At 42.1% G+C, this 25,006-nt stretch overlaps 1 protein-coding gene across 1 annotated transcript; it reads right to left on the reverse strand.

Moving 5' to 3' along the window:
• On the reverse strand, positions 1 to 22,954 carry mdfic (MyoD family inhibitor domain containing). Its single transcript, XM_031284924.2, has 5 exons — positions 22,615 to 22,954; positions 22,102 to 22,258; positions 19,661 to 19,771; positions 6,455 to 6,841; positions 1 to 2,161 (listed from the first exon to the last, which is right to left on the reverse strand). The coding sequence occupies exons 2-5, from the start codon at positions 22,193 to 22,195 to the stop codon at positions 1,911 to 1,913; spliced, it is 843 nt and encodes a 280-aa protein (XP_031140784.1). The 5' UTR covers positions 22,196 to 22,258; positions 22,615 to 22,954; the 3' UTR covers positions 1 to 1,910.
• Between the last annotated feature and the right edge of the window lie 2,052 nt (positions 22,955 to 25,006).

Genomic DNA, 25,006 nt, shown 5'->3' on the forward strand with positions numbered 1-25,006 from the left:
TACATTTTTGGAAATGTTTTATTAAAAAAACAAACAAAAAAACTGTTCTCTTTGAGACTGAAGATAATGTACAAAACTAAGAAAACCAGCTGTGAACTCCAAGTTGAGAATGCATTGAGATGAAAATGAGAAGGATCAAGTGTAAGGCCCAGAAGAAGAAAAAAACAAAACATACAACAGTTAGTATAAGAGGACAACTACTGTAGCTACATGTGTACATTTGACTCTTTTTAGATGAATTCTTCACATTATCTATAATGTTTTCTTGACACTCTTGGCGTGAGTTAATCATAAACATGAAAATGAGGTTTATTTGCTGCACGTTATCTGTGCAGAGGTGCCTATCCAACCTCCTTATACACAATACCAGTGCGCCATTAAGACGAGCTGTACATGACAGCACATTATCTTTGTTGGCGTTAGGAAGGGGCTTTTTTTTGTAAGCAGTTAGCAAAGCAGTGCTAATGAAGGCCAGCATTAAGTAGCATCACTTAAACAACATCAAAGCGGATCTCCAAGACAAGAAAATGACTCCACTGGTGAATCACCACAAACTCATCTCGAGATACACAGAATTAAGGAATGGAAGAAAAATGAGAAGAAAACTGCATTTACCCGGCATGAGTTTACTATTTCGACCTGACAGTTCATGATTCCTTTTTTTGTATTGTGAGTCACTGGGCTTGATACCCGAAAGCCGCTTATATGGCGACCAGGGTCACCATTTTTTAATTCCATATCACACCCCTCATGAACGGAGTGCAGTTCAACAAGTCATACTTACACTGTGTGTGTATGTAAAATAGCATCGCAGAAAAGACTTGACCAACTCTAATCGTTGATGGCACTCATTGAGGACTCTCATAGAAATAGAGCCCTGTACACTGTTTGTCATTACGCATCTGTGCTTATTTCCAGTAAATCCAAAGCTTCAAATACTGCCAAATCAGGAGAGAGACGAGATTATTTGGTAAAACATGTTTTCATAGACCTTCCAGCATGATACAGCAAACAATCATGTGCTCATCAGCAATTTTGTGCAGTTTTTTTCTGTAATAACAGGCCACTTCAATTAAAAGATATGCTTGAAATAGAAGAAAAAAGATCCTCAAACAGGCACATTCTTTCACTTTTGGTTTTAGAAAGTATCATTTGTAATTTCCTGATTCACCTTTGATATTTCACCAGGTTCAGCTGTTCTACAGTGCTACAGTTGATAACTGTAAATGAAAGTCTGTGTTGCAAAACTACAGTATGCAACTAAGAATGTATGAACTGTCACATAAACCTTTTACAGTGTTGTACAGTACTAAGAACGCAACCTCAGTTTTTGAGCATAGAAAAAAAAAAACACATGTATTGAAAATTAAATCAGAGTAAATAAATCATTTTGTTTAGTGTACACAACACGTCGGCCACTAAAATGACTAAAAAGATAAGATACAATTAGACAGCATTCCTGATGTAACAATAAAATCTTTAAGGCAGTCTGTGATAATACTTCTTATGCAAAGGATAGAATACTTAACAGAAACAACTTACACTATGACATGTTCATATATCTGGAGTTACTTCTACTGTAGCTCCAGCTGAGCTGGTTTTGATGGAGAAGCCCAGTGTCAAAATACATCTTTCAAAGCATGCTTTACACAGCCACACCATACTACGACACACACACACACACACACACACACACACACACACACACACACACACACACACACACACATTCAACAGTCATCACACATATAAAAAAAAAGGACATTCACATACACATGTTGGCAATCACACACGCACACAAATATTCCCTCTGTCTGTTGCTGAATTCAAAGTGACAGCAGCAGCAGTTTCCTTCCATTCTTCCATCCAGGGTCCAGTTACCCCCACAGAAACACCAGCACAAGCCCTCCCTATGTGGGGAAGCAGATGCCGCAGCACTCCATACAGATTTCCAGGCAATCGGAGGACTCGCAGCAGGCGTCCATGATGCCACAGTCCATGTCACAGGGGCTGCTGCAGTCATCGCCCAGGTCGTCGGTACAGCAGCAGCAGCAGCAAGCCTCGGACGTGCACGCGCCGCACGAGGCCTGCGTCACCACCATGTTGCAAAGTGTCAGGAACTCGCAGAACAGGCAGGCCAAGATGCAGTGGACGCAGCAGTCTGGGTCAACGTCAAACCAGCCAGGGTGACAATTTGGAAAGCAAAATAAACACATGAATGAAATGAAACAATAAAAAAAGAAACAGAAAAACACAAAATAAAATGACGTATCTGTAATAAATGAAAGTGTAAATTGGATTTTCACCTAAAATGTGTGCCTATTAATGAAAGCCATGCAGAGCGGTGACTGAATGAGGACTTGCATGCTCGGCAGGCTGACAGGTGGAATAGAGTCGGTATGCGGTAAAAGGGTGAGGGCTAACTAGGCGGGAGAGGGAGCCGAAGAAAATAAGAGATATTCAAAGAAATGAATTCCTCTCCTGCAGTTTTGATTAACGGATTGTTAAATAATTGTGGCATTATCATGCAAACTGCTAGGTTGATCACACAAAGATGATTAGCAAAGTCCAAGAGTCTTTCGCGGTAAATAGGCAGATTAATGCTGGCAATGCTCACACCTCTGATTAACATTTAACCTCCTCACAGAACGCCTTTAAATAGCTGGTGGCAACTTTCAGCTTCTTGTTGCACAGCAATAAAGAGTTCCCCTTTAAATTACCAACATACCCATTAACCATCACAAATCTGTTTCTGAATGGCTGAATTAGTTTCATTAAAATGCCTCGGTCTGAAATCGGTAATGGAAAAGAACAAATTACATGTTTTACTTACTACATGTCATCACTAACATAATGTGTCAGTGTAAGTGCAAGACTACAGGAGTGTTCTCCAAGAATTCTTAAACACCACTCAGAAAATGTTCCTTTTTATATAAAAAATATAAAATTCCTCTTATATAGTTATGTATAGTAATTTCAAGAAATTAACTAAATCTAAAGTTTTCAGTCACTTTTTAAAAGATGGAGTTGTTTTTTCCAGATTGTTAAATTTGGAATAAAACTCTTTTTATAAAATGTAGGATACAATAAAGCAAAACCTAAAGATTACATCTGATCCACACCAGAACTTCGCTAAGTTGTATCCAAGTCACTAAATCATACTAAATATCATTCAGTAGGTGTGCCTGGTATATACTCCCTTCAGCTTTTTGAACCAAGGCCAGTGCAGCGCCACTGCTCTGGAGTGTGAAAAAGACATGATGTGGATGGATGCAGAAAAATAGCATTACAAACAGGGCACATTTGCATAACTTTCATCAGCCCATCTTGAGCTGTCAGAAGGGGCTGTTACTGATTGGGTTAGAGGGTGAGCGAAAGGAGGAGAGTGTGGAGGACGGCATGGGAAGGCAAGCTGAGGACTGCTGGATGCCCATGTTTGATTAATCAAAGTACAGGATTTTTTTTTACCCTATTTTTGCGGTGCTCAGGGCTGCAGAGCTGACCAGAAGCACTAGCCGACTGATACAAACAAGATAGAGGAGGGAACATGAAACGAGCAAGTGTGTGTATGCGTTTGGTGTGTCTGTGAGGGTGCCTGGAGTTTGAATGCATCTTATTATCCTTATCTCAGGCCATAACACTGGCAGTGATGGAAGATGCATGAGAATAAATACACTTCACTACTGAACATCTGGTGTGGCTGTTGGGTAGATTGCGGGTTTCTTTTATGCAGGCATAACAAAACCGTGCTACATTCTGGCATCCGCTGTAGTGTACTGCCATCTGAGTGCAAGAAAAATGCCACTGAGAAAAATAAAAGCTGCCCTTTCATAGCTCCATGCACAAAACCTCAAAGTCCAGCAAATTAACAAACTTTGAAGGACCCAGAGGGTATAGCCATGCCAGTGTTCAGAATGTAGACTGAGCAGAACAGTAGACTGTGAATACGGCATAAACACAGTACATAGGCATTAAGCAGCGGCCGGCTATCTCAGCTATTCACTTGGATGTATAATTCAACACCAGCGATTAGTCTGGATCTTAGAGAAGCCAGTAAGGAAGGGGGTGGGGGGTGGGTCGTATACTGTACACACAAGAGAGCTGGACGCAAGGCACATCTCCCCAAAAAACAAAGAGAGACAGACAGAAAGGCAGACAGAGACAGTGAAACCAACCAACGGACAGACAGAACTGCACACACTGACACTGCTCCTGTTTAATGTCAGTGAGCGCCGATGAAGCCCAGAGTTTGCAGGGGCCGAAAAAACAGCGTCCGGCGCCTCTGAGGAAATACTCTGAGACATCTGGAAAGCTAACATCAAAAAAAAGGGAGCGGCATGACACAAAACAAGCTGGATGGGCCTCAGAGCGGCAAGCTGTGCAAAACATTCAAACTCACAAAGAGGGAGAGAGAGGGCAAGATGGCTAGACGGACAAAGATGAAGAGAGAGAGATTGATCAGACATCGCCTTGGTGGCCATGGAAATGCACAGAAGGCACACATGGGTAAAGAGGGCAGAGGATGTTGGCTGGATAGTGAAGGTCCACCACATGCACTTTAAAGCAGGCCTGTTTATAATGCATGACCGAGGGAAAAGCCAAAGCTAGAGGACTAGAGCTTACACAACACACACAAACACATCAAGGTTTAGAGCTTTAGCAGAGACTATGCTCGCAGCCTTGGCCCTAAATCTCTAAATGAGGCTAAAGCAGCTTGGAGACCTTAACTGATTACACACAATTAACAAAAACACAAACTGGATGACAAGAGTTGAGACAAGCCACCCCACTGAACAAAAGCAGTGTGGTAAATGGCTCTTCAGAAGCTGCGGTGTTATCACAGATTGGCTACGGTGCCAACGGCAGACTGCAGACTCCCCAGAGCTAGCTCCTGCTAGCTTACGCCTTTTATTTCCTGTGTTCAGGGGGCTGTTTAGGAGGCTAATTTCACAGACAAACAGATTATGTTAATCCGTGTAAACACTCAAACACCACAGCTTGGCTGTTTTCCGGGGGGAAATAAATAGTTGAGAGCGAACATATTGATTCTGAGAGCTCTCGCAACACAAAAGCCATAATGAGGCAGAATTGTTGAGCTGCTGTTTTATTTTTTTTTTATCTTTTTGCACGCTCTCTCTTCTGCTCTTTACCAATTAAGATGTTGAAAACATGGAACATCTCTGGTGGATGCATCCCACCTTTACCTGCGAGGTGTTGTGGATGCGTGCGTGTGCGCCTTCTTGTTTTTTGTTCGCCTGCAACCTCAATCTGATGCATATTTCAAGTCAAGCATCATCAAATAAAGATCTGACTGCCCACTTTTCTACTTCATTTAAACTTATATCTGAACCTGACCATTGTGAATCGATTAATAACGCATAACATCACATTTTACTTTCCAACTTCACCTTGGAGCCCACATAAAAAGACAAAACAGCAAAGGCCTTGAGTTGGATAATTAGATAGGAATTGCCACTTTGCTTTTAACAAACATGCCTAAACCCTGATAGTGTCCACTCTACAGAACAAAGAGGCAAAACATGCATGTCCACAAACACACAGCCACACAGTACAATGGTTGGAGGAGGGATGCGACGTTAATGAGGGCCACGGTGGTGCTGATGGGATGCAGGGAGAGCCAGAAAGGGCCCAGAGAGGTGTGAGGGGCTGTGAGGGGCCTGAAGAAGGCTGGTCACGACTTTTAATAGGCACCCCGTGCTCTCAGGGCTCGTTAGACGGTCACACCTATCTCCCCAATGGCAAAGGACCAACCAAGCGCCTTCATTACTGGACTCACCTCGGCCTTGCACCTGACAATGTGACGGCTTCCCTGCATGGCAAACGGACTCTCAGAGTTGTTGTTAAAGAAAATAAAAGCCATAGGAGCGGGATAAGATGTCATTTGCTTGACGGGAGTGATAAACAGGTGAGGTCATGCACTCCCATCATTAAAAGGTGAGAGAAGGTAAGAATTTATTATTAATGTGTTATAAAGGTACACTCTGGGCAGAGCCTCCCAAGAATAGCCCCTTCAACAGAGAAATCAGCTTTGATGGTGACGGTTTGATGGCAAATCATTTCACTCTGCGACTGCAGATTAGTGATGAATTGATCAGGTTGGTTTTTTTGCCAGACATGATATTTATATTTCCCCACACAATGCAGCAGCACAGTTCAGAATTGTTCATTTTATAAGACCAAGAATTGTCTTTACATTTTTTTTTATTCATTACTCAAATTATTGACTTTAACTGTAACTAACTATCTGCTAACTGGGGAGAATAAGTACATCCCTACATCCGATGGAATGAATTTACGGCCTGCAGAAGATGGGATGCAGAAAGAGAAGCATGCAAGCAAACAAGCCTTAGTACAATTAGCATCACCATGGCTGTGTGTGGGTTTGTGCTCTCTTTTACTCGCTGTCATTGTTACCTTGTGTGTGGATACTCACCCTCTGGTAAAGGAGGTTTCTGTGAGCCCGTGGAACTGCCTTTGCTTCGTCGGCTGCTGTCACTGTTGACTGACAGGCTGGACCTCAATTTCCTCTGCACCCTCTGCGACACAGGCGTGGACGGCTGCTTCCTTGGTTGCTCTGTCGTTGCCGCGGTCGCCGCTGCTCTTGTGCCAGTGCCAGGCCCTGAAACACCCATGGCGCCCGTAGTGATGTTGGCACCACAGGAGCATGTGCGCATGGCCCCAGCCCCGCTGATGCCAGGGTGGATGCCGTTGCCGTTACTCAGCACGGGTGTGCCAGTGCTGTTGTGGCGAAAGCCATTTTGGTCCTTGCCAGCGTCTCCCTCGGCAGGCTCCGAGGGCACTGTCTGAGACTGGGGTTGAGCTGGAGAAATGAAGAAAAAAAGGATTTCATTTTCATGTGTCATTGAGGGTTGGGTGTGTACTTTCAGCACAATTACTAAAGTCAGTATTTAAGGACAGTAAGGAGATTACATTTCCTTGGAGCATTTCACCTTTCTTTCATTCTGCTAGCTCGGGGAATTAATACAAGACAATCCAATAAAACCGAACATGTATGTTTATTCATACATGTTTTATGTGAATGTAAAGGACATACATTATTACTTTAATAACTTAACATTTGTAGTGTCTATTTTTAAGGAAGACAAAGTTGTGGATTGCTTTTACCCTTATGGGGGCATGATAACCCTGTAACTTTATTTTAACTGAAGAGGAACTTTGTCTGCACCTTTTACTCACATATAAAGTCGCTGTGGCTTGTGAGGTTCAGTTCTTACAAACCGTAAGAACACAGTAATGGAGACGCACCGCTCTCGGCTAAATAATCATCAGCAAATCTTGCCACCATTTCCTAACATGATCATATCGATTACATGACAAACACTTCAACCCGGAACGACAGAAGGAAGCAGAGAGATACAGGAACCTTATATGTGGCAGGTTCACAAAAGCCACTGCTGTAGGCAGACAGACATCTGTAGGAGCAGAACCCAGGTGAGTTAAGACACTGTGCAAGAAAAAGAGATTAATGTAGTAAAAAGAGAAAGAGAGCCTGTGATATTGTGCATATACAAAATAGCTGCTGTCTACAACAGTAATGATCTCCTTTCCTCTGAAAGCTCAGAGATGGCCTTTCTAAGTGTATGTGTGACAGCCACAGAAAGTCAGGAGACAGCGACCTGTCTGATAAGAAAGAAAGTAAAGGATGTGAGCGAACAAAGGAGGTGGCATTTTACGGAGAGGGGAACACCTGCACATTCAGCTCTACTGGGACTTACTCTTACATTACCTTGCCTCCACATCAGAGCCACTGTGCATGTGCACCCGCTGCCAGTGCATGGTTAACTTGAGATTCTGTGAATTATTCATCTCTTTTTAAGTCTGTCTGTGTGCACCATACTTATTCCGTTTTTTCCCTATACTTTCTGTATATACATTGAATATATGGTGTCTTCACCACCATATTCTGCCTTATTTAACAGCTGTGTAGCACAAGCTGAAGCCTGTTTTAAGTGTTTTGCAGCTGTCCAAAAATCAACAAATTTTCAAAAGTGTACGCAAACTGAACGTGGACTTAATATGATGCTGGTAATTTCTTTCCATCTCTATTTTCTTTCTGCCAGCTCACCAACAAGTGCAATTACGGTTAACAAGAGAGGGAGAGAGTGTGGGAATCGGGCCTCGCGCTTTTTAACAACACATCACCCTGGGAGAGGCCGGACGTGAATGTGGATGTAAAACAAAGCAATTAAATACACACACTCGCTTTTGCTTTCTCCTCATTCAGGCTTCTGCATGCTGCCTCCATAAACAAATGTAGACTTTAGGGATCAGGATTCCACGCAATTGGAATTAGACAACTGGGTAGCACACGATAGAATACATTATGCAGTGATTTAAGACCAGGTTGATGGATTTTCTACTCCAAAAGACAAAAGCCTTGCAGCCTGCCCATGACAATGTGAGGAGAGTAAAGCTGGCTAACAAGGAGACCCGGAGTTGGTTACATCTGTTGTTGTTCTTCAGTTTTACCTCTGACAGCTGAAACTCGCCACGTTTTTCACCCCTTCTTAATATATGCACCAGTCTTTTGCTTTAATGCTTGGCAAACTGTTATTATAAAGGAAGCTAGGAACACACACACAGTATTGTAGGGTTATCTACATATTAACACAGTGGGCCTTATCTTTCAAATCGATCCTCTAACTTGTCATAGTGGTATCACACTATAGTGATCTGGTTGTGCGACTGCTACTTCAGGGGCACAGACCAGTAATAAACATTTTCCTGTTATAATAAACAAGAATCACAAACCAAAAGCTATTCAGCAAGATGTGACCTATTTCAAAAAACAAACTTAGCAGCAACTGAATTTGTATGAATTCCACCTCAACAAGGTTGGATAACAATTGGCAATTCATGTTTGTTTGTTTTTTTAACATTGGCAGAAATCCATCCAGAAATAAAAATCAGAAAGCCACCTCTTTTATTCACACTGCTGGGGATTTCTCACGTTATTTGATATACTCAGATGTAGACACATATTTTAAATGTGTAAACAAAAAAAAGCACTGGCTGACATTAATGGGACTGATGGGGGGAACCCCTCTCTATAGCTAATGATTAACTTGTCCAAACTCATTTGCAAAGACCACACACACACACACACACACACACACACACACACACACACACACACACACACACACACACACACACACACACACACACACACCTAACATTGCACAATAATGATTCACCTGTTTCTTAACTTCTATCAGGTCAATACAACACAGCTATCCCTGTCTTGCGGATGACAGTTCCTTAAACCAATCACCCATAGTATCTTGCATAATAACACAGTAGTTTTTTCCCATTTAGATTAAACAAACTAGCCACACAAGCTCCCACACAAAACACATGTCCATGCACAAAAAGGCCAAAAGAGACTGGGAGGCATAATTACCTTTCCTTTTGAGGAAGTCAAGCTTTCAATTTACCAAAGTATAAATAGTCATTAAGAAACCACCACGTAAAACCCAGAGTACATAAGCGGCGACTCGGGTTTCTGACACACTGCAAAGCCCTAAAAAGTGGTTCAAGTCTGCAGAGAAATGTGCTTCAGTGGCAGGTTCCTGGATAGTCTTTACACAGTCGCAGTCTTTATTTTTATCCTGATGAACACGGTGACTGAGATGAATGGACACAATGGAGTAATATTCATAATCGTTGATCATGATAATGATGATACTGTCAAAGATGGCAATGACGGACTTGTACAGTCACCGCGAGACAAATGAAGACGTAATGAGAGAAAGCAAAAATACAGTAAGTCCTGTTGGAATTGTGCTACGCTGGGAAGTTGGCGCGTCAAAAACTTTCACTGTACCTGCAGTGCAGTGAAACATAGAAACATATAGAAAGAATACGTAGCATATGGCTGTTTACTTTAAAACTTCATATAGCATAGATTTAGGAAAAAGCCAGCATTGGTCAAGTCCACTTTGAAATGTCTCCAACAGCCATTGTGCATGTTTGCATTTTATTATCAATCTAAATTAATCCAACTCTGAACTTTACTATATAATATCCATTTTTAAAAGTATGCATACAACACTTTTGAGCTTTTATTGTGGGTTTACACAAAACAGGACTTCATCATTTCAAGATAATATAATGTGGCAATGAAAATGTTGCATATAAAAGTTTAATATTGCATCTGAGGATTCACCTGATAAATGCAAAAATGAGCTGTACCGGTTAATAAATCCTGACAGAGCAACACAGACACACTGCTACTGCATTGTTCCTATAACACAGCAGGAAACAAACGGCATAAAAATTTGATACCAACAACTCCCAGAAAGTTTTTTAAAAACAAATCATACAAGTTGCGCAGTTGCCACAAGCTCGGAGACATGGGTAGGTGTCCTGAGATAACCGATTGCACACAACCTGACAGGTTGCATTAAAACACCATGTTTTGGAGGAAGCATTGGACACACACATGCACACACACGCTTCAAATTGGACTTGTAACCGCCCTATTTCTAGCACATCAACAACTGTTGAGAGTGTACATTTGTAGTTGAATAAAACATGGTACTCCTCTACACACGCTGTCACACACATCACAGGGGAAACTAGGGGGTGAGTGGTTCTTGACTGTCTAAGCAGCATCCCAATTTGGTCCCAGCTACTAGTAGCTGACAGCCTCAAATATCTGGGGAGCATTTTTAAAAGGCCAGTGTTTGATGGATTCATGAAGAACACACAAATATAATTGCCATTTGTCATGGAGTCTTCAGTGGCTGCGCCACACAGGGACCGAGCACCGAAGTGCCTGGAGAGCGCTGGAGCTGCGCCAGAGCTGTGCGCTCTGTATGTAAAACTGAGTATATAAACACCTCCGTTTTTGTCACAGAAAATAGGTCCTACAGGAGGGAGTCGGAAATTGCACCCAAAAGACAGAAGAAAGAAGAGGAGGATACGGATATGTGTGTCACAAGCCTACTAGATCTCACACACACACACACACACACACACACACACACACACACACACCTACCAGGAAGGAATATGCACGCATGCATGTCAACTGAAACAGAGCGGTATAAACAAGAATTCTAAAATAGTCAAGAACATGAAAATATAACACAAAGGTCAAACAGGGCAGTATGGAGATTCTCATTTGCACACTGCTATGCCGAGAGTCACAGGTAAGGCAGGCAGGGATTGAACAACCACACAAGCTCTGTGTTTCTAAAGCTCAGTCCTTTTTATTATTAATGCCCCTGAGACAGAGAGAAAGAGGGAGAAGAGCGACGAAAGATGTTTGCCCAGGCTTATTAGAATGCCCATCATAGAGAGCATACGGTTATTCAAATGTCACATCATGTCAGCCAAATAAACACCACAATCCAGATCTTGTATTTATCTCCTAATGGCCGTGATTACACAATGCTACGAGTAGGGCTGCAACCAACGATAATTTTCATTGTCGATTAATCTGTTGATTATTTTTTTGATTAATCGATTAGTTGTTTGATCTATAATAATGTCAAAACATGGTGAAAAATGTGGATCAGTGTTTCCCATAGCCTAAGATGACGGTCTCAAATGTCTTGTTTTGTCCAAAACTTAAAGATATTCAGTTTACTGTCACAGAGGAGTGAAGAAACTAGTAAATATTCACATTTAAGAAGTTGGAGTCAGAGAAATCTTCTTTTTTTAATAAAAAAATTACTCAAACTGATTAATCGATTATCAAAATAGTTGGCGATTAATTTAATAGTTGACAACTAATCGATTCATCGTTGCACCTCTAGCTACGAGTTTGTGAGTTAACAGTGAATGAAAAATTGAGAGCGGTAAAGGGAACCTTTAGTTTTAAGTTATGAGTCCCAAACAGCAACGGGCAGAATTCACAGTGACAGTAAGTTCTAAAAAAGCTAATTCTCCTAACACGGCCAGTGTTTTGTTTATCTTTTTGTGCCTTGCATTAGAAAAAAACATGTATATTTTCTGCTCGGCTGGCCATGTACCTGCATGATTGAAATGCTAATTTGTAAATGTGCAATGACCTAGCCAGACTACTCTCAACATCACCACCAACCCCCCCCCCCCTACTTTCTGCCAAAACAGCCTGAGGTATCATCTCTCCTCCTAACAAACAGCAGCGTGTGGAACAGCCCCTGCCTTTCAATCCAAAGGGATATATTTTCTCATTAGAAATTATACATCTTCCCTGTCCATATTTATAGACGCAAAACCAGGGGAATTATACTGCAGAGAGAGTGAGAGGGAGAGAGAGAGGGAGAGGGAGAGGGAGAGGGAGAGAGAGAGAGAGAGAGAGAGAGAGAGAGAGAGAGAGAGAGAGAGAGAGAGATAGTACAATGAATGTTATTACAAAGGGCTCTGATTGAAATTTTCCTTGGGCGTATCAAAGCCTCGTTTACAGTTTGACCTTCCAAACTCCGGGACAAGGACTTTCTTTATTGTCTAGAAGGACGCATCGGAAGGAACAGACACGCGACTCCAGGTTCATCATTCAAGTGTCCCAGCACAACAAAACCCACCAACTGTGATTAGCATCAATATAATGCAGATATCAGCAGTGTGAAATGAGAGCAAATTGGTGCTGTCAACTGGCAACCAGGAAGCAGCATTTGATTAGAAAATTAGACTCCTGTAGTAAAAAAAGATGTGGGTGCCATGCCAACCCTGTGGTCTTGTCTTGAGCTGTTTACACAGAGTGGATGGCGACCTGACACGGGCTAACAGAAATGTCACTTGTTCCAACAGAACAGAAAGAAAATGTGACTCTGGACATCACACAGCAATCCTGGCCCTGTCAGTTCATACACACGCACACAATGTTTTGTATTTATCCAAGATAAAAAATTATTATGATGGCAGCGGCACGGATGGTGATGACCGCTGAGGATAGCTAAATTACCTGCTCTGATATGGGATCCTCATCAGCAAAAGTGACAAGCTCTGTATGTATGTGTGTGTGTGTGTGTGTGGGTGTCTGTGTGTTATGGTAACCTGCAACAGAACTCTATTAGCTGTCTTCACCTGTCAAGGCTGATCACATTGTGTAGCATCTCATTTAAGCGGGAAACATCACATTTTTGTCTGGGTTTTCCCATCCCATTCCAGGGCAATCAGTCAATATTGCTCAGCTCATTTCCAGTGGTGACACACTTATTTTCCACCCTGTTTTAATTCTCTGTGACAGTCATTCAAATTTGGCTCCTCCAACCTGCTGAAGGGGAATTGACACGTGAAGACAGAGCTTAATATTATTTCCAACCCCCCCCCCCCCTTCACCACTGCCACAGCCTCCACCCAACAAAGAGAGAAGCAGGGCGTCAGGGATTTACTAATTTCAAATTTTGCTGCTGATTGAGTGGAAAAAATAACCCCCTCGGACCTTGTTCTGCTTAATTACATTTTACAGTAGCGAAGGCAACTTGAAAGACAAGAGCTTGATTTGACGACATGAACCTCTCAGCGTACTCTGTGCACGAGGCTGGCTGAGGTGTCTGTGTGCGCTGGGGTTGGGGGAGTTGGAGGTGGGGGAGAAGGGGGTCATCAATTATTCTTTGATTTCAAAATGGAACATTTTCCCAGATTAATATGTCTGACTGCTATCTAAATCATTGAAAGTCCCAATGAGATGCCATTTTCTCTTACATGAATCACATTGAGGGGAAGTCATTCACACTCAGCCCCCCCCACATCCCCAAGCTCTGACCACAGAAGTCTCTGGTCTCTCCACTGTTGTGTGGAATTTGGCGTGGTGCTAATTTGAGTGCTACTAATGTAGCAGAACGCGAGACATCAAGAAGTGTTCAAAGCCTTACAACCTGGCTGCTGTGAGAGACACTAAACGTTACCCTTATTCTCCTTCCTCTCCTCATTTCTGAGATGAATTTGTACGAGCCTGTTTCTGCATTAAGCTTTGTCAAACGCCTTTTATTCTCCCTCATCGGTTTCTCACCATCCGAGAGGGGAGTAAGAGTGTAGTATGAAGTCAGCCGAAGAGTGCGGTATCTTTAAAAAGCTGCACATCTTGCACGGATTTAGGCTTTACACGGCTAGCAACCACAATTTCTAGAAAGATCAATTATGACATGACTCAGAGCAGGCCTGAGGGAGCTGCCAGGCTCCATACTCCAAAAACATGCTCCACCTTCTCCTGGCTGACGACTCAAAACAAAAACGGAGCAACAGAGCGGGAGCGAAAGGGAGGGGAAGAAGGGGGAGGGAATGAGGGGAATGGGGGCATTTTCAGTTTCAGTTACATCGATGACTCAAATATTCCTCCAGCTTCAAAATCTCCTCACTGAAGTAGAAGTTCCACAGGAAACTCACTTGTTTGAAATTCAACGGCAGGCGTGCAGACATGCGCACGCGCACAGTCGTACACATATACACAAAGGCATACACATGCAAAGCGGCAGACACAGAGTCAACCGCACACACCAAGTAAATACAGTGTGCATCTGTGGCAGATCCACTAACGCAGCCATTATTGGAGTCAGAGATGAGGATCTGGCTGTAGCGCTACCACTCCCTTAAAGCCAAAATACAACTGAGGTCTGTCTCTGGGTCAGAGAGGGGATAGATAGTCTATCAAAATACCCCCACACCTAGTTCCTTTATTTGCTCAGTATCAATCTCAGCATTAACCCTCTGCTAATGGGACAGCTGTGGGTCAGCGCCTCGCATCTTCGGGATGCCAATCAAGGCGTTAAGCTGAGAGATCAGCCTTTGGGACAGAGGTACTCGTCTGCCTCTGAGTGGCTTTTTAAACACGGAGACGCCCGTATCGATTTTAGCTCTAGCCTGAAAGAGAGGAGCAGGAGGGGTGCATTGCTCCAGCCAGGGCCTGTGTCGGCAGCGGCTGTCTGTGCGTCTGGATGGGAGCCATCCCCTGGTCCCCGGTCACCCTCTACTGATCAGGGGGCCTGACAGAATGACCTAGCAGAGAGGCACTGAACCTGCAAACACGAAGGGGGCAAGGAGCTGGAAGCTCGAGAGGGTCGGGGCTGGTGGGGGCAACATCAGCAGAGATATCAGTAATAGAAAAGGGTTTTAACCTTAATGTTGGAGCCCAAACCCTGTTAGAGGCCAAGTAATCCCCCCTGCGCTGCTCTCATTTGAACTGGCAGATTTTTTTCTCCCTCCCTCCCTCCCTGTGAGTTGCTTGTGAAAGGCACTGACGCTGTCTTGTGTGCCATTGGTTAGAGAGGCGGTAAACATGCAGTCCACCTACCTTACCTGTGCTAAACAGACTATGTACAGTATGTATGTATGTATGTATTGTGTATAATTGACTTATACAATTTGATGCATTATTATAGATTCAACTAACCAACAATACAGAAAGTAGTTTAAAGTTGCTCCACCCTCATCAACTACAATATTAAATTGCTGCATCCATATATAAATATATACGTCTGTACTTTCATATAGCCTAGCTAACATTTTGGATGCATGACTTTCCTTTTCAGGACTTTTCTTGAGTAGATGTATACTGCTAGCCCGACAAGCCAGACCCACATCAAGATGTTGGGTCTGAGAACTCACCATTGACAGGGCTCAATCCGAGGGGCGGGATAAACGGTTGTCTTTCAAATTCCCTCTGCACGCAATAGGATAGCGCTACAACCAGGCAGAGCAACAAAGAAGGTAGCGAAGCTAGTTGATAGATTAAACTTTTGCCGTATCCGGTCGGCAAAACTCAGAACACATCTTCCTTTTTTAAGAAAGACTTCAGTGCCGTTCTTTGTTCTTTTCTCAAAGAAAAGCTTAACTCCAAGTCTTCCAGAAGATCACTGTTCCCAGCAGCAGCAGCAGCAGCCATAAGCCCGCCCACCGACTCTATACACGATGTGATTGGCCTGACTAGAGTTTGGTTTTTCCAGCTCGCAAGCCAACGGAGAGTTGCTGAGCCTGGCTGCAAATTAAATTTGCTGCCGCTAGGGTGCGTCTAGATTTCTAGGCTAGTGTACTAGGCTAGTGTTTGCTACTAGTAGCGGTATTGCTACTTTCATTCAAGTAAAATATCTGAACACATCTACCGCCATTGCAGAAGAACCAGTTAGACATAAGGGCAATTGGTGTTTTGACTTTGAAAGATTACTCTTAATATCCAGATTCTCTGCCATGAAGAAAGAAAAAAAAAAAACACTCTTCCTCCACAATCAAAATCCATATATGTTGCCTTGTAACATAAGTACTTGAAAGACTGCAGTCCATAAATTGAGGTATGCATATCTAATCATTTGGCTCAAGTATTTGGAATATCTTTTTTTTTTTTTAAATTAACAGTGAATAGGCTCGGGCACTTCGGGTAAAATATGCTAATTAACACACTTGAAATTTCCCATATGAAATCTATCTGCAACAAGACAATGAGAAAATAATTACAACAGAGGTAGAATTACAATGGCCATTTTAATCAACCCCTACACTAGCATTTCACCCTATTTATACGGTTTTTGATTCCATGACCCACTGGTAAGTAATCACTTGAAAATTACGGTTCCGTTTATAATAGGTCTATGCTTTAGACACATTATTTCTGCAGAGACAGGGCTCTGAGGATTACAATAAAGATATTAATCTTGCATAACAACAATCACCATGCACTTCCTATGGCTGAAAAAAACATTCTGGGAAAAAAAAAACTGGCATGAGGTTAAAAAGTCTTTAAGTACTTAAGTAACTTTGGAATATAAATGAGGCAGTGTGACAGTCTGAGAATGTTGATTCAACACTTCAGCAAAAATATTTCAGCACTAAGTGATGGAAATAATGATGAAGAGGCACTTGCCTTTTGTTTTATCTCAGTCTAACTCTGCCACTAAGATTAAGATTTATATATATATATATATATATATATATATATATATATATATATATATATATATATATATATATATATATATATATATATATATATATAAAAATCTCAATTGTTGCACTGTCAAGGAATCTTTTCATGCAAGAAAGGTGCAAGTATGAGACACTACCCCCGTTAAACAATCCCTTTTACTGCATTTATTAGGGGTCACAAATTCACTTCCAAAAGGTCAATTCTGCACACAGGTAATAACCTTGAAGGTGTGCCACTAAAGAGTCCAATCAGGGATTCACACAAAGGCCAAACTAATGTCTTTCTTAAAAAAATCATGTTATTTGACCTTACTTTCTCACTACAGAATTTTCCTGAGATAAAAAAAAACCAGACCTGTTCTTCGGAAGCTAGTAAGGTCATCTTTATCAACCCCAGAAGCATTTAAAAAAAAAAAGTATTTGACAATCTGGTGAATAATGTGACGATTAAACTCCTAAAACAGGGTGGTAGCAATTTATTCTGAGGCAGGGTCTGGAGAGCCGAGGCCCTGTTTGCAGGAGATATCAACTGCTTGAAAACCTAGAACGGTCTCTTGAGGAATGTCTGTCTCCCCCACAAGATTCTCCCTCCTCCCCCAGGATGGCGGAGCCACAGAGGAACCGTTCACTGACAACGGCCTAACAGGAAGGGCAGAATTGTACTTGTTTTTTTCGTCTAACAAGCCACAGTGGTTGGCAATCACGGTATCCGCCACACTTCAACTTCTTTTTAACCATGTGAATTTATGATACTCTGTCCCTAATGATAAATTTCAGCTTTTTACATCACACTTGATAAATTGTGTGGTGAGGTTCAGTTACTCAGTGTTCAATGTACTCTCCTGAAAAAAAATGTAAAACTTAGAAAACAGTTTTAAACTAATATGGAACCGCTGCCCGTGTTTAGGTTCTTGTTTAAGGGGACCCGCTGGTTAAAAAGACAACTTGTCAAAACAATCTTATCATAACTGAAAGAGGATATGTGCTGTTATTACTACATCACAATAGGCTTCCTCTTGTTGTGAAAAGTCACCGTCCACATACTGTACACAAGCTTTCAATGGAACGGCAGTAGGGGGAAAAAACAGCGAGGGCCAGGATGTAGGCAGGCAGATGATTTCTTATTGATTTCCTGTTTCTGCGGTGAAGAGGGCTCTCAATTACCCCTGCCAGCGAGCGATCTGATTGGTCACCTCAACAAACAAAACCCCAGTGAGAATATGACACAAATAGGTTAACTTGAGCCCCCCCTCCCCCTAAATGTAAGAATTTCCAGCTTTGATTTAACCAAAGACAGACAGATATAACTTTCACAAAGATTATAGCACAAATATGGGGTTTTGTCTGTATGTGACATGACTATTTATGTTCTTGTAACTCTCAAAAGAGAAGTAGCATGTCTTGCTCACTCTAAAATTCCCTTACCAGACAGTTTGTGTGTGTATGAGATAGCGTAAGTGTGGATGTTGGGGGGGGGCATCAATTACAACACAAAACTGTTGTCACAGGGGCTTATCTACTGAGATGAAGGAAAAGCATGCCTCCCTCCAGAAGTGCAATACTTCTCACACCTGCCAAGCTTTTTTTTTTTCCTCGCTGATTCAGTAAACAAGCCACCGGCAAGTCATTAAGCATGATACCCAAAAAAAAATAATAAATAAATAAAAAAAAAATAAAAAAAGGCAGGAAGAGGCGCCCTGGAAAAGTTAACAACCTAGAAACAAAAGAACTGTTGTGTCAAATGCTAACACAATCCTTATTATACCTCGGCACTTACATGGATGGAAGCAATCAGCTGCTATTCGCCTTTGCTGACACATCTCACTCTTCGCACACAAAGATTTGAGCGATTTCCTTTTGTGACCTGCAATCTATAGCTCAGTATCAAGTCAATTTACTGAACAAGAGTGCATCTAGACTTAATTAGACCTGCCAAGTAACTCAAGCAGTTCAATGCCAAATCATTGTTTTGTAAAACCTCCCTGTGTCAGGACATTTGCATAAAACGATGTGATTGTGTCAGAGCTAAAACACAGGTTTCTAAAGTTGTCCAAGTTCTAAAATCAGATTATAAGATGCAGAAAAACTATTTTGATTATTGGTTGGAACAATATACCCCTGCAATGTTTTCTTAGCCTGAATGCTGAATGACTCCGTTCACAGTGACAGAGAAATGCCTCTAGCAGCTGGCACAATCCTTCCCCAATAGGTAAATGTTTGGTACGGGGGAAAAAACATTGTGGCTAAGATACAATCAGTGCGTTACAACAGTCAATGCCAGAACCACAAAAAGGATTTCCTCAATTCCAAAACACTGGGTTGAGGGTTAGAAAGAGAAGGGGAAAAAATGGTGAAACGAGCCCATTCTTGGTCATTATGGCAGAATGAGAATGCATGCATGTTACCACTCACTTGCCAAGAGACCCTGGTGCTATCTTGATATTTTAATTGGAAACACTGAAGCTAATATTTTAGTTGGCCACCTGACCCTGCCTCATGTATGCACAGTACACTGTGCAACTGTCATAACAGCTACTACTCTTGACAGTTGGAGCACATTCATAAAATAGGATGACTTATAAGCATTTAAATGTTAAATAAAACATTGCTAAACACAGTGAAGCTCAACCTTCTGACTATCTGAAAGCAAAATATGTTAATCATTTATTCACTCCCTCCAATTAAAGGGCTCATTTTTGTTTATCATTAAAAAATAACACCAAGATATCCTGCTGTCCGCCCACAGCTTTTCCAGGTCGTTAAAACTTACTTCTTACAGGCCCGCGATAATTAGGCTTCTCCTCGGTCACGTGACTTTGTCCTTCAGTGGCTGGTTTCCTGGGAGACGGTGTTCTTCCGGACGACTCCCTGTCACAAGCATCTAGGGTCACAAGCATTTAATGTTAAATGTGGTCGAAGAAGGAAAAACCTGTCGCACACAGAGTTAAGCAGCAAAATATTATGATGCGTGGTGACTAACAGAGGGCTCCGGTTGTTTCATTTAATGTTATCCTATTACAAGCTCAACTGTTCTAAATTAACGTGCATTACAGCCATTCCTCCAAAAACAGATGTAAACTTTTACTGCAGGGTCAGCCACAGTGGACAAAACATCAGGGACAGCTGGACGAGCCAGAGGTACAGAGCCCACTCAGACTATTTATGCCAGAAAAAACACAGGCCGCTGGCAAATAGTTGCACAACATGGTGGGGCGGTTCAGGTAAAGGCCTTGCCAGAGCTCTGGATCTCATTTTCTCTCCTTCTGTTCCCGGGTGTGCTCTACCTGCCAAGCTTCTTTTTCCTGCCATAAAGGCTGCATTCATCTAAATTGGAAAAAGTATGTGGGTAAAGAGTCTCGGCCTGATAGCTGTGCAAAAAAACACGAGACAGTTTAACTCATCTCTCTAAGCTTTGTCCTCTGGCTTCTTGACTTCAAAACTCGCTGACGCTTTGCTCATTGCACACTGCTGCTTTGTTCAGTAAATAAACCTTCCACAATGACTTTATTCACTGGTTTGGTGCCAGATGCCTGCTCGTAGCCCACAGTTGTGCTCACAGCTTGCAAGTTTTTCTGTAACATACTGTCTCTTGAGCCACTTTTGCTGGGATTCTAAAAAAAAACAAATGGTGAGGAGGAATGACATTACATTTTATCCAAAGCGACTTAAAATTGCTATATATCAGAGGTCGCACACCTCTGGAGCAACTAGGGGTTAAGTGTCTTGCTCAGGGACACATTGGTTGATGTATTGCAGTGGGAATCGAACCCAGATCTCCCACACCAAAGGCATGCGTCATTGCCACTGCGCCATCACCACCTCCGTGATTCAGCAAAACCCAGCGAGCTCGTTTACCAAAGCTTGATGCGTTTATTCCAATGCTACAACACTCTCTGTTTGTAAGCAGTGATGGATGGGGGAGTGGAACAGATGGATGCAGGCCAGCAGCCCTAGATAGATATGGCACATATCTCAGCTTGGAGCTGATGTATGGTAGCCACAGTTGCGTTAGCAGCAGTACTGTGTGATGCATCGCAGTATTTAGTGATCACAGTTAGAAATAAATTGGTCTATTCTCAGTACATCCACAGTCCCCTGAGAGGGGAAATCCAGTATTAACTGCAAGCGCCTTTGAAGGTCCAGCGAAAATCCATTCGCAATCCAGCAGCCCCAGTGATTGCTTACTTTGTCCTACTTTGCTATTTTTTGACAGTGCCATAATGATGCTTGGTATAAATAGGATGGTTAACGGTTCATTGCTTGTTTGAAGAAAAATGAAAAAGGGGTGTGGGGGTAAGCTTATTTTACATGTGATAATCTTAGGGGCAACTAGAAAGTTAATTAAAAACTATAATTGGCTGTGGTTGCTGTTAATAGTCACCCGGGCGTTTCTTCAGATTTTATTGAGGGAAAAAAGCAAAAACATTATCAAGGCTTAACACTGGAGCACAGATACTGATGTATACTAAAAATCACACGAATATAATTTAAAAAGACAAGGCTGATATTCAGGGTTCCAAATTAGCACCATCTACTAGCCAAATGCTGGTAAAATATGCAAGTGGCTGGTAGATTTGCTGCACTCACCAGCCAAAAAAGCAATGGTAATCTATTAAGTGGCTGGTGAAATGTGAACATTGACAAGCCATTTGGCTGGTGGACGACAAAGTCAATTTTGGACCCTGCTGATATTGTCCCAAGCAGAATGATAAACGCGGATATGCACCAGTAATCTGTTAATACGGCCATTGACTAATTTTCTATATGTGGTATTCCTCTTGTTTTCTCCCATGTTTGATTGTACGAGCAACGTTAGTTCTTGACGGAATATATCACTGATATTTATAGCTCAGCTTCACTGCTTAAATGCACTGGCAGCATGGAGAGAAAAGCATGTTTGCAAGTCACAGAGCGATTAAACAGACACATTTTTGGCTTGTGGACCACAAGTATTTGGATGACAGGCCCAATGAGAGCACAACTATGCTATTAGTTGTGAACCAGTGCAGAGCTGGACATATTTACATGTTGGGAGGGTTTTTTTCTCACTCCCCTACCACTTAATAATAACATTAGTTAAATTACATCTTACTGAAGGACCTCTGGGACCTTCTCATGGCCCCCTGGGAGCCCCAGACCCCACTTTGGTCACCTCAATTTAACTTTGATTTCCCATGCTAGTGCTTTCTGGCCTCTCCTGTGTGCCCTTACCCTGTGAGGCTGACAGCAGGGGACTTGTCTCCTGCTGAGGGCTCTTTCCTGGCCCTGCCGGCCCATCCGGAGGAAGGACGGTCTGCTTGGACATGAGACAGTCGTCTTTTTGGGACACACAGCAGAAGAAGTTCCTCCCTTCCCTCAGCCCTCAGTGCTGTAATAAAAAAACAATAACAAAAAAACAATGTCTCATCATCAGCTGAGGTTTGAAGACACCGTGTCATTACTCAACTCGAGACAGTCGTCTCCCTATACACACACACACACACACACACACACACACACACACACACACACACACACACACACACCGAGAAAGTGACGTCGAGCTGCAGTAAAACTTGGTGGAAATTTCCCTTCTCTCGCTTTTTACTTTAAACTCGCTGAAAGGCTACACATGCACCCCATTTGTTCACACACTCCCTTTTCCTTATCAAAAAAAAGCGACGGACGCTTGCTAAGTGCCGTTTATAGCTGAAGCGGACATATTGTTCATAAAGCATAACTTACCTTTCAAACATGACAACTCCCTTGCTTCAAATCTGACTTATTCCCATCCTTCCTTCCTCCGACTCTTTCCCCGAGACGTTGGGAAGAAAAAACGAAACTGGGTGAAAGAGTAACTTGGCGTCCAAAAACTTTTCCGGTAACTTTAGCAGCCAGTGTGTCCCAGTCCCACTTAGTCCAAATGTTGTTGACTTATAAAAAAATATATATATAGCAATAATAATCCTCGCGGCGCTTTCGACGTTCAGTGGCGGTAGTTTTCTGAGGATAGTTGTGTCTCAAACATTTTCATCATATCCGGATTCCTGCAGTACAGCCGCTCTTCTCTCCCTTTCCTTCCCTTGGCGGAGAGAAGTGAAAGCCCTCCCTAAACATGTGTCCCCAAAAATAAAGTTAGGAAAAAAATTAAAAATTAAAATATAATTGAACTTTTTGGGAGGTATAGTCTACATTAAAATATGTGAAAAAATGATTTAAAAATATCTGTCAAAATATTATATTTAGAGCCTACTTTGGGACTAAAACATTGAATACAGGTGTAATTTAAAAAAAACACTGACAGAACAGTGTCAGTTTTGCTCAGTTGTCATGGAGAGAGTTTATTGTGACCTATGAAACTTGTCACGTGACTTTATTCCCTGAGGAAATGAGATGCTTTATTTATTTGTTGATTTATTTATTCATTCATTTGTCAAACTGCTCTTTCCAAAGTCAATAATTAATCATAATGCTTAAAGGTTCCATGGCATGAAAATTTCACTTTATGAGGTTTTTTAACGTTAATATGAGTTCCCCTAGCCTGCCTGTGGTCCCCCAGTGGCTAGAAATGGCGATAGGTGTATCCTGCTCTGCCTTTGAGAATGAAAGCTCAGATGGGCCGATCTGGAATCTTGCTCCTTATGAGGTCATAAGGAGCAAGGTTACCTCCCCTTTCTCTGCTTTGCCCGCCCAGAGAATTTGGCCCACCCATGAGAGAGAGACAGAGCGAAGTGGCAGTTGGTCAAGGCCACACCATCACCCTCCACCTTGCCCCCCCCCTCTCTCCTCCTCAATAGCTACAGACACAGAAATGGCACATCCTAAGTAAAGCTCAATGTGGGACTGGCTCTAGTGTCTGTAATTCTGCACCAAGGCTGAATTTCGGGAAAGAGACTTCAGATACAGTATTAGGGGACCACTAAGGTCTATATAAAAGCATCCAAAGAGCACCATGTCATGGGACCTTTAAAGGTCCAATGTGTAGGAATGTCTCCCATCTAGCATCTAGCGTTGAGATCATATATCGCAATCAACTCTCTCGCACCACGCAGTTCAAATTACATATTACAGCTACGGTAGCCTTCACGCTTCAAAAAGCCGGTCTCTTGCTCTTTACAATATCCTTTTTCTTTTTCTGGGTGAAGAAGAAGACTCCTGTTCCTGAAATTTGGATTTTGAATACGTGTGGTCCTCCATGTTTCCTTCTTCAAACTTGCCGGGCCGGGAAGCTACGATACCCATTAGCAGCATTAGCTGCACCTGTGAGTTTATCATGTGACAGCGAAAACGCGAAAGGCGGAGCAGTATGTCGTGTATGTCCCTTACTGGCTAACGTATTTCAAGATGGTGCATGAGTATGGAGCGTCTACCCCAGTTCATGCGATTGCAAATGTAAAATTTCAAGCCAATAGGAATACTTGGAATTGATGCTGGTGGTAAATATTCATGAAAAAGGACAAGTTTGTGAACGGGCAACACAGATTTTGATAATGAACAACTAAACACGTTACACACTGGACCTTTAAAGTTTGGAAAACAAAGTTGTAGAACCTACATAATGATTCAAAGGTATTACTGGATTAGTTTAAAATGTTTTTAAACACTAAGACAAACCTTTATTGATTCCCAGCGGGGTATTAGTAGCCTACAGTACAGTATAGGCTATATAAGTGCAGTAGTGTAAAGCAATTCAGTGACATCAAATAAAGTGATCATTCAAAATGTCATTCAGTGAAACTTCGTGTTTCTTCGGTTTCTAATGTCGGGGTCTTAGAAACCAGGTCTTCTTTAAAAGTTCAAAAAACATAGCATTGTTTTATCAGCTTGATACGTCTTGACATTTCCTAATTTTATTAGAATGGTTCATAAACATCATGCACTGAACTGGCATGTTTCACAAGCTCGCTAGAGAATGTCACATCACTTGTGTTTGGGCTCTCAGATACCCCAGCTGTAGAAAACGGATTTTCATCTGCTCTGTATCTGTGGTTGTGTTGGCAGAACTGTTTAAACAGCACTAATCTTCCTAGGCAGGGAGTTAAACCTCTCTGGGGTCTAATTGATCCCAAACATAAGAAAGGTTACTCTGTAGGATAACATACTGTATATTTCTTTGCCTGATAATGTCTATGCCTCA

Source organism: Sander lucioperca, chromosome 20 (assembly GCF_008315115.2).
Source record: "Sander lucioperca isolate FBNREF2018 chromosome 20, SLUC_FBN_1.2, whole genome shotgun sequence".
NCBI lineage: Eukaryota > Metazoa > Chordata > Actinopteri > Perciformes > Percidae > Sander > Sander lucioperca.

Excerpts from the sequence above, each read along its gene's own strand:
- mdfic (XM_031284924.2), bottom strand. The coding sequence starts at position 22,195 with ATGTCCAAGCAGACCGTCCTTCCTCCGGATGGGCCGGCAGGGCCAGGA. Across the intron at positions 19,772-22,101 it reads CCTGCTGTCAGCCTCACAGG|ATGCTTGTGACAGGGAGTCG; the intron begins GTAAGGGCACAC and ends TTGTGACCCTAG. Across the intron at positions 6,842-19,660 it reads TTATCGCGGGCCTGTAAGAA|CTCAACCCCAGTCTCAGACA; the intron begins GTAAGTTTTAAC and ends TCATTTCTCCAG.